Here is a 9,810-nt window from a genome sequence, read left to right on the forward strand (position 1 = left end):
TTCTACCTTGTAGATGATGGATATGCAAATACATCCTCATTCATTGCTCCATACCAAGGAGTAGGTATCACCTTAGTGAGTTTAGGAGACATGGAAATCAATACGCAAATTACAAAGAATTGTTCAACCATCGGCATGCGCAGCTACGCAATCATATTAAAAGGACCTTTAGCATGCTAAAGAAATGGTTTCCAATCTTGAAAGTTGGGACATTTTATCCAATTGAGAATCAAATTAAAATTCCAGCGGTAGCTGCAGTATTTCACAATCTCATTAGAGGGCAAAATGGGGATGAAGGGTGGCTGGATCACCAACCAAATGATATCAACCCATCTAATGTTGAGTTGCCAGAGGGGATAACAACTACCCAAATGAACTGCAACCAAATGAAGGAAGCACCCTACGAGACCAAATTGCCCTAGAGATGTGGGCTGCCCGTAATAATTAGGTGAAGCATAAATGTAAGCACTAGTATGCATGGATTGTTTGTTCCTGTATTGTTTTTGTTGCTTCATTTCTTATTGCTGTATTGTTTTCATGACAGCTTTTATCTAATCTTGTTTATTTCTTGCAGCCATGTCAACAAAAAGGGCTACATAGAGCTACACGTATGAGAAGGGACTTGTGGATATCCTAAAAGAGCTTGTCCACATCCCAATGTTTAAGGGACAGAATGGGTGGACAGCAGAAGGTTGGAGGAATATCACAAACAAATTCAATGATATGTTTTCAACGACACATTTCACGGAGCAGCAAGTGCATGAAAAGGTGGAAGAGCTAAAAGGAAACTATAAGATAATAAAAGAAACGAGGAAAAGTGGTGTTGGCTAGAACAACACTTTGGGTATGATCATTGCAGAACCAAAAGGTTGGGAGAAGTTGATTAGGGTTAGGTCTCTTAAACAGAGTAGAATCTTGAGAGGCACATTCTCGTTCTAAACTTCTAATCATATGTTTTTGTTGTACTTCAATAGGATAACCACAAAGTTGCCAAGTTCCACAAGAAGTTATTTCCTTTATATAACAGCTTGGAATTATTGTATGAAGGTAATGCTTGCTCCTGTTTACATTAATTATTCACTTGGTTACTGGAACGCAAAATTGAGTTGGGGAGCTGGCTGCATTTTATTACTGCCTCTGGATGATGCATGCTGTGTCACTTTATCATCTAGCATTGATGTGTCACTTTATATGCATATGTACTTCTGTCAATTCAAATACTTATGCTCTTTGGTAATTTTTGGAACTTGTCAGTAACTACTTGTGTATCAAAGTGAGATTACTTCTTCTGTTTGGAGTTTTGTTTAATTCCGAGTTGAATAGAGTTTGCTCATTGGTCTAGGCTGAGAGTGTCTGCAACAACTAAGATTTACATCAAAGCAAATTGAAGAAAAAAGTAAATTTATTGTTTAGTACATGGTGAGTCAATGATGCAGCATTACACAATTATGTAATGCTGTGTGTCTGGTTTGATGTACACCTAGTAGGTAGTGGATAGTTTGAACTCTCGCTATTGTAGGTGCTAAGATGTTGATATTGTTACCTTGATTTTTTATTTAATAGGAAGTGTGGCCACAGAGGATTTAAATTTTACATCAATTGAGCCTCCACCACAAAGAAGTGAGCTGCGAGCTGAACCCACTCCCCAAACAAGTGAGCTATGAACTGAATCCACTCCCCCAAGAAGTATCTCAGAGCAAAGCAATCATAGCATGGCTTCTATTGATAGAAATCCACTCAATTTTGATCTTGGTGGTGTAGAAAGCATAGAAGTTCAATCTGCTCTTGCTAGTCGTAATTCAGATGACCAAAATGTTACCAGTGGAAAGAAACGCAAACAAAGTCAGGTGGCAGCAAAACTTGGGAATTATATTAACTTTAGAAAGGATCAGATTGAAAAAACTCTAGAAAAGTTAGAAGAGAAGAAAAGATGTGAAGAAGACTACTCAATCGAGAAATGTATTGACATTGTGGATGCCATGGAAGGGCTATCGGATGAACAAAAAGCTGATGCAAATGAAGTTTTCCAAAGTGAAACGAACAGATAAATATTGGTGGGCTCCAAAAACCCAAGTGTCTGGCTAATTTGGTTGAAGAAAAAGATTGCTCGGGTATATTCCCTTTCTTAGTATTATCTTAGCATTGTAGGATAGGTACCGTATCCTAGCTAATTTGTTACAATTTCATATGAGTTTTTATTGCAAGATCCTTGATCTTACATCAACTAATGTCACTGATGTTACATGTTTTTGTGCTGCAGCTGTCTACCTCAAGTGCTGCTACACTACAACTGAACACCAAGAAGCCCCTTGTGCCCACTTCACATGATGAATACAGCTTCTGTTCAATTGGACTTTTCAATATTGGCTAATGTTCTTTTTTATCAGAATCAATGAGTGTTGAGGAGCATGAAGAGACAGGATGTTGAATAGAAGTTCATTGGCTTATTTTACTAGCTAAATCTCTTATACAAGTTAAAGATTGTACTTGCTTTGTCACTTGTGATGTTACACTCATGGCTTATTTTCTATGATTTATTTTTGATTTGTTCATGATTTTTTAGCTGTCAGATTAGCATTTGTATCATCTGAAGCTTGGTAATATTCCTGTTTGCTTCTGCTTATTTGCTTCTCTGTTCGCTTCATGATTTCTATGTTGGCTTGCTGCAGCTGGTACAGTTGCTGCTAGCTAGCTGCTGCAGCCACTACCGCAGCCAGAGCTGCAGCAAGCACTACCAAATGGAGCCTCACGCTGGACTGCGCTATCCTACCAAGTTTTGCCAAACAGCAATGGGGAAGGAGGGGGCAGCGCTGTCCTGCCATGGAAGGGATTCCAAAATCAAAAAATCCCCCGTAGGGTCATTTCATCCCAGGGCTAATTAGCCATGTGTTGCCAAATTAAGCCTTATAGGTGCGATGGGCATGGGCCTGGCTGCCACATCGCTGGGTTGATGAGCCCAGCTGGCTGCCGTAGCAACGAAGAAAGGGAGAGGGGAAGTCTCGGCCGGAGTGGATGAGGGTGCCCTGGGGCAACATTCTGATGGCGGTGGATAAGCTCGGATGGGGGAGGAGGGGGGGTCGCATCCAGGCGAGGCGGCCATCTGCCGGTGTGGTGCAGGTAGTAGCCGTGACCGCACCGATGCCCAGCGGTGTGTGCAGTGGCGGCATGGATCACGTGTGTGTGCAAGTAGGGGAAGAGGAGGGACGGGATGTATCTGGTGGCCAAGGGGGAGGGTCCTCCTGTGGTGGTACGACACAACGGCGGCGCTGGGGGATAGAGAAGAGGGGGAGGCATCCTAGCCAGGCCGAGTAGGAGAGGTGGGCTGGTGGGCCAGCATGTGGTGGGCTGCAGCAGGCCTCGTGCGAGGAGGAGGCGGCCTGGGCCTGGTGGCTGGGCTGAGCCACATGGACGGGGTGACCTAGTGGGTTGGGGAGGGAAGCTGGGCCGGGTGGAAAAGGTGGGCTGGGTGGCCTGCGCATGTGGAGGGGAGGTAGAGGTGAGCCAGGCTGAGTGCGAGAACGGACCAAAAACGACGTTGCGGCCTGATTAAAGAATAGTGGGTTTTTTATTTATTTGAACAAGGTTTTGATTTCGAATTTGAGTTGGATTTCAAATTTGAAAGGGATTTTGAATGTGAACTGGAATTGGGCATATGAATAGGATTTTTGGGAAGGGTTCGGAGTTTAAGGTATTTGGATGTGACTAAGATTGAATAATGATCTCCTAATGGTTTGAATAGAACTAATATTCAAATTAAAGGGTTCCTAAGAAAGGAAATATTTGGAAAAAGGTTGAGTGATGAAATTAGCGGGATTACATTTGGATGATATTCAAAGGGAGTTGTCATAGGATTCGAATAGGATTAATATTTGAATAGAATGCAAACATTATTGCTAAGGGTTTTTAAAAGAAAGGTTTATCGAGAGAGGTATTCCTAGAATTGGGAGGAAAAGATTGTCGAAGATTCCTAGAGTAATCAAATGTAACATGCATGCTTAAATTTCATGCAGGTTTAATTTGTAAAAAGGTTTTGAATGTTTGGAGAAAAGAATGTATGTTTAATTTAGAGAAAAATTTTAAAAAGTCCGTATTTTTAAATATCCTAAAAAGCGGGAGGTTACATATATAAATCTTGTGCTCGAGATTCAAGGGCTAGAAAGAAAGATTAGGGCTGTCTTGATGGTTGTACCAAACTACTCTTTTGCGGTGTCCTTCAGGAGTTTCTTGTACCATCCCTGTGCCTATACTTGTGCCCGGGGTTTTCTTTTCCTTGTAAATCTTTTGGGCATAGATGCTATGGACTTGGACATTCTTCTAGTCTTTGGAAAGGAGTTTCTCTCCGATTTCCTTTTTCATTTTCCTAATTTTCTTCCAAGTATAAATACTCGATTCTTGTCATGATATTTTTTTCATATACAATTCGGTTTAATAATGAAATTACACGCAGCTCTCTTGCGTTGTTCGAGAAAAAAATATATAAATGGTACCATCCATATTTAGTTCGGCAAGCTATTTCAAACATTGTAAATAATAACGTACCAAGTCTTAAATTCATTACTTGGGTGCAAAAATTGCGTACATTATAATACAAATAGTACAAAATATCAAGTCCAAAATATGCATGAAGAAGCTTACACACCTTCAATAGTTTAGAGGTGATTACCATGTTACTTCTTGTTCGACCTATGCCTTCTAATTGGCATAAAAGTCTCCATTATGTCATAGTCATCAACTTCAAAGAAAATATCTAATTCAATGAATGTGACAAGACAATCATCTAAAAGGCTATTACACAACTTATTCCTTGTCTTAGTTTTGACTAAAGTGAATGCAGAAAATACCATTTCAACATTTGCCATCACCACTAGTAGAAGCAATAGCAATTTGAGAAGCATGTAAACCATATTATACACTATATAAATCTATTTTTCAACAAGATTATCTGAGAGGTTAACAAGATTCTTTAGGCCTTTAAAGCAATCATCTTGTCTCATGTCATCAATATAATTATCAAGTTGCAATTCAAGCTTTAGCAAATTATTGCCTCTGAAGTCATTAGGGTAGACTCAGCAAACGAGTTCGAATGATTGAATGCTATTATACAAGAAAGCAACTCTACATTTATCTCATCAAATCGATAATCAAACTCTTGACTAATTTGATCAATAACACCAATATATACTTCTCTTCTGAAGTGATCATCATTTGTTTGGTTCCGGTCATACCTTGTCAATTTTCTAGGCACATAATTATCCTCCATAACAAGAATTTCAACAACATGTTTATTACAAACAATGTAACCCTTTAAAGGAATTGATTCCAACCATCGTACCTCAATTGTTGCGTTAACAAGCGAGATTGCATTAAGAATACCTTGGTCCTTTCTTTGCAAACTCCTGCATAATTCATTTGTTTATTGAGAGTCACAGACATCAAGCTAAGCATGTAATGAAAACAAACTAAAAAAAAGGTCGTACCCAGTGCAAAAGCTCCCACACAAGGTGGGGTCTGAGGAGGGGAATTCCTAGACAGCCTTACCCTTGCAAAATTCTTTTAAAATTCTACAAAGAGGCTAGTTCGAACCCAGGATCTCTGGACCACAAGTGGAGAGTTTTACCACTGTGCCAGGTCCACCCTTCAATGAAAAGAAACTCAAAGGACTCAAAATGCTCTAAGCATAAAATGTACTTTTGTCCAATCAGTCCTATGTGTAGTATCATGTCCAAGAGTGATGAGTGCGCCACGTATTGAAGGGTCCAGAGCAATGATGTTGCATATATTTTTGTAATGAGAGCCCCACCAAGTCTCACCAGGCTTGGCAACTTTGATTTAATCCACTCGCAATTTTTAAGTTCATCTTAAACAAGTGCTTTGATGATGTGCTAAGTCAAGCATTTGGAAGCATCCCAAATGGCGTTTATAAGAAATTCCAAGAATATTCAGCAAGAGAGATACTTGATTAAAAAAATCCCTTACAATCAGTATTGCCCTTGGTGACAGTAACAAGAAGAACTAGTTTGAATTGATGTGCAAAACAATGGATATAATAAGAAGAAGGTGACCCTTGCACGATCAATGTTTTTGTCCCGTTAATATCTTCTTTTATGTTGCTAGCCCCATCATAACCTTGACCACGAATTTGAATTGTCGTCGAGCCATGACTAATAAGTAAAGCTTTAATTGCTTCCCTCAGTGATAAAGAACTTGTATCATCAACATGAACATCTTCAGTAAAGTGCTCACATGGCCTTCCCAATTTATCAACATAAAGTGAACAAAGAGCTAGTTAATCTTTATGTGATATCACTAGAGTCATCAGCTAAAATTGCATAAGGCTCAGAACTAAGTTCTTCAATTATTTTCTTTCTCGTTTCTATGGCACAACAACAAATGATCTATTATTGTTTCTCTGGGCTAGTTAAGGTGCAATTACCTAGAGCATTCTTTATAACATACTTGTGCACTTCTTTATATTTGCTGCAAAATTTTTCAAAAGTCAATGAAGTTACTTCTGTTGCTAAATTCTTCGCTTTCATCATGTCCATATAATGCCAATTCTTGATGCATAAGAGACTTCAAACATCTAAATGAATAAGTCAACATGCATGATCTTGTAAAGATGAAGATCCTCATCACTCCACTTCTCAATGTGATAATCAATTACAACCTTGGGAGTAATAAAGCCAATATATCTCGCCTAAACTACCTTGTGTGCCTTTGAACCACATGTTTGACAAGTGCTTTATGTCCTATATTCCAATTTCTCCGACCATTTGATAAATGTATCTGATCCATTGCCCTTCTTGAAAAAGTAGCATACAAAGGAAAAGTCGGAATCCTTCTTAATACTATATTTAAGCCAATCATGGTTATAAAGCCATACGAAGTTGAATTGACAATCTCTTTTTCCAACTTTCCTTTCTGGAAAAATATGCTCTATAGGTTTGAATCCACCTTTAAGATTGTATGCTTTTCAAATTGCATCTTGATCATTCACGAGATAGCTTTGAATGGGCAGCCTTTCTCGTGGATCATATGAAAGGAGAATGATTAAGTGGAACTGAAGGTGAACAAGATGGCATAGGATTTACAATTTCTTCAATCACCCTATCTTGCTCTTGAGGTTCCTCTGCAACCATAGTTGCAACAGGAGCTGCGAAAGGAGATGAAGCAGCAGCCGCCGCCTTTTTTGCTCCATGTTTTTGGAAAAGAAATGCAATGTATCCGTTCCTCTTCATAATTCAACAATTCTACAAATAGAAAAATGCATGCATCAATATTTGTTTTAATTACAAGAATATGAATGGAAGAACTATGCTTCACGTGCATTGGCTGCTGGCTGGCATGGCTATTTCCTGCTGGGCGCTGGCAGTGGTCGTCGGTGGTCAGTGTGGCCGGTGCCCGCTGGGCGCCTGGGCTGGGTTGGCGGCAGTTCGGCTCTTGCCTATCAGCAGGGCACGGGCAGCACCGCAGCAAAGAAGAAAGCAAAACGGCGAGCGGCTGTGGATGGCCAGACGGTGGACGCCGGACGCCGACCAGGCGGAGGCGCGGAGCCGATGTACAATCAAAACATTGTGGGGCGGCGAGGGTCGGTATGATGTAGGGTTTTTGCTAACTTTTTTTTTATATGGGTTGTATTGCTCTTGGGCCGAAATCTACAGGGTATGTTGTGGCCCACCCGGTATACCTAGTAGCTACGCCCTGCCCATGATATACTGCAATCATTAAAACGAGAGATCATAGCGAAATTTTCTTGACCACTCAATAATTGTCTCAGACAAACTCTCGACCATGCATTCATGGGAGGAGCCTGACAAAAGTCAGAGAAAGTGAGAAGAATACAAAATTATCAGCCGGCCTCCTCATGACACCACCCGTATGAAGGCGGGGAATAAGCTAGTCCACGGCGCAGATGCCATGCATATAGGAGGATTACAGATAAACACTAGTGTCTTGTTAGTAATTAAGTTGTAGAAGGGCATTGGCTGATGATCCTTGGACCGATGGGGATCTTCTTTTGTGAAGAAAAGGGTTGGAGGAGACGATAACGAATGTATATGGATGGATCGATCAATCAGAACTTCAGAAGCAAGCCAGCTCCTTGAGGCAGCCCGTGGCAGAGCCCTTGGCATTCTGGCAGACCGCCATGGTCTTGTTGTTGGTGCCCTTGTACTCAACCTTAATGTTATCCATGGTGACTCCGGTGCATGGCAGCTTGTCGGAGCAGAGCAGGCTGACAGCCTCCGGCGTTGCGGAGGTGCCAGTGATGTTCTTGAAGGTGACGTCCTTGATGGTGACCTTGGAAGCGCCGTTCTTGGTGCAGATCTTGTTGGGGCAGTACTTCATGTCGATGATGACAGGGTTTTGCACGTCCTCCATGGCGATGTTCTCGTAGTGGAGCTTGGAGGCGGTGAGCTTCGACGCGGCGTCCTCGTAGGACTTGATCCGGACGCCGTTGCTGGTCTTCTTGAGCGTGCAGTCTTTGACGTTGATGTCTGTCACGTCCTTCTCATCCTTGTATCTGCCCAGGCTGCCGACACTGATGCCGTGGCCGGGGCCGCAGGTGACGCCGGTGATGTTGATCTCGGTGCTGCCAGGGCCGATGGAGATGCAGTCGTCACCTGTGCCGATGGTGGTGCCGGTGATGGTGACCTTGGACGAGTCACCGATGTGAATGCCGTCCGTGTTGGGGCTGTCTCCCGGAGCAGTGATGGTCACGTCCTTGATCATCATGCCCTTGCACTGGAACACGTTCATGTGGAAGAACTTGGCGTTCAGAAGCGTGATCCCGGAGACGGTGCCGTTGTTCACGTAGTCCAGCACCAAAGACTGCAATGTGGCATGCAACGAACGTTATCATAACTATATATATGTCATATGTAAGCCGCGTGCGTTGTCCGGCTGGCATGTAAAAGGAACGGCGAGATTACTCACGTTGGGCAGGATCTTGCAGTCATATTTCTGGGCACATTTGTTGCTGTCCCAGACTTGCTTGCCCTGGCCGTCGAGGGTGCCCTTGCCGGTGATGACGAGGTTGTCGACATGATTGATCTCGATCCAGTTTCTCTTGTACTGGCCAAGATCGGTGGTGCCGAGCAGGTTGCCGTCGAGCTGGATGGTGACGGAGCCCTTGCACGGCCCGGTGAAGTTTAGGGGCCCCGTCAGGTAGTCTCCCTTGGGTATCATGAGCGTCTGCGGCCCCTCCTTGCCGCACGCCGTCGCCCACGCATCGTTCAGCGCCTTGCTGCTGTCGGTCTTGCCGTCGCCCTTGGCTCCCAGCTTGGAAATGTCGGAGGAATCGCCGCCACCAGCGGCGCCGGAGGGTGCCGCGGCGGAATCGGCTTTCTCTTCCTTCCCCTTTGGGGCTGGCTTGCCCGCGTGTGCGGCGCACACCACCATCGCGAGGAAGAAGAACACTCTCAGATTATTCAAAGCCATTTTCGCTAGCTTCGTGTGTCTTCCTAAGCTTCCTTAAGTCCACTGCTTGATCAATGAGCTTGCGATGGGGAACTTATATACGAGGGAGAGGAGCTCCCGTTTTCTATGTTGAGATAGGCCAATTTTAGCGCTTGCTGTGTTTAAACCATCGCTCACGACCCCGCCATGTGTGTATTCCTGTCCCATGCTTGACGCGAATGCTGTTGACCACTTGAACATTTCTTCCTGAGTTCCTGCATGCACTCATTTCGAACCAGCAATCATCTCGTGTGTCATTGCTAAATAGAGAAAGTATGGTTTTTTTTATCTTGCCCCTTGTGTTTTTATCCTCATTTTTTTAACTTTGTGATTTTGCCCTCAACTATTCATAAG

General features: G+C 42.8%; 1 protein-coding gene across 1 annotated transcript; it reads right to left on the reverse strand.

The window, feature by feature from the left end:
* Positions 1 to 7,854: 7,854 nt before the first annotated feature.
* LOC101754741 (exopolygalacturonase) lies at positions 7,855 to 9,438 on the reverse strand. Its single transcript, XM_004967027.4, has 2 exons — positions 8,935 to 9,438; positions 7,855 to 8,829 (listed from the first exon to the last, which is right to left on the reverse strand). Exons 1-2 carry the CDS (start codon positions 9,436 to 9,438, stop codon positions 8,083 to 8,085), a joined length of 1,251 nt encoding a protein of 416 aa, XP_004967084.3. The 3' UTR covers positions 7,855 to 8,082.
* Positions 9,439 to 9,810: the final 372 nt, after the last annotated feature.

This window comes from Setaria italica, chromosome IV, assembly GCF_000263155.2.
Source record: "Setaria italica strain Yugu1 chromosome IV, Setaria_italica_v2.0, whole genome shotgun sequence".
Taxonomy (NCBI): Eukaryota; Viridiplantae; Streptophyta; class Magnoliopsida; order Poales; family Poaceae; genus Setaria; species Setaria italica.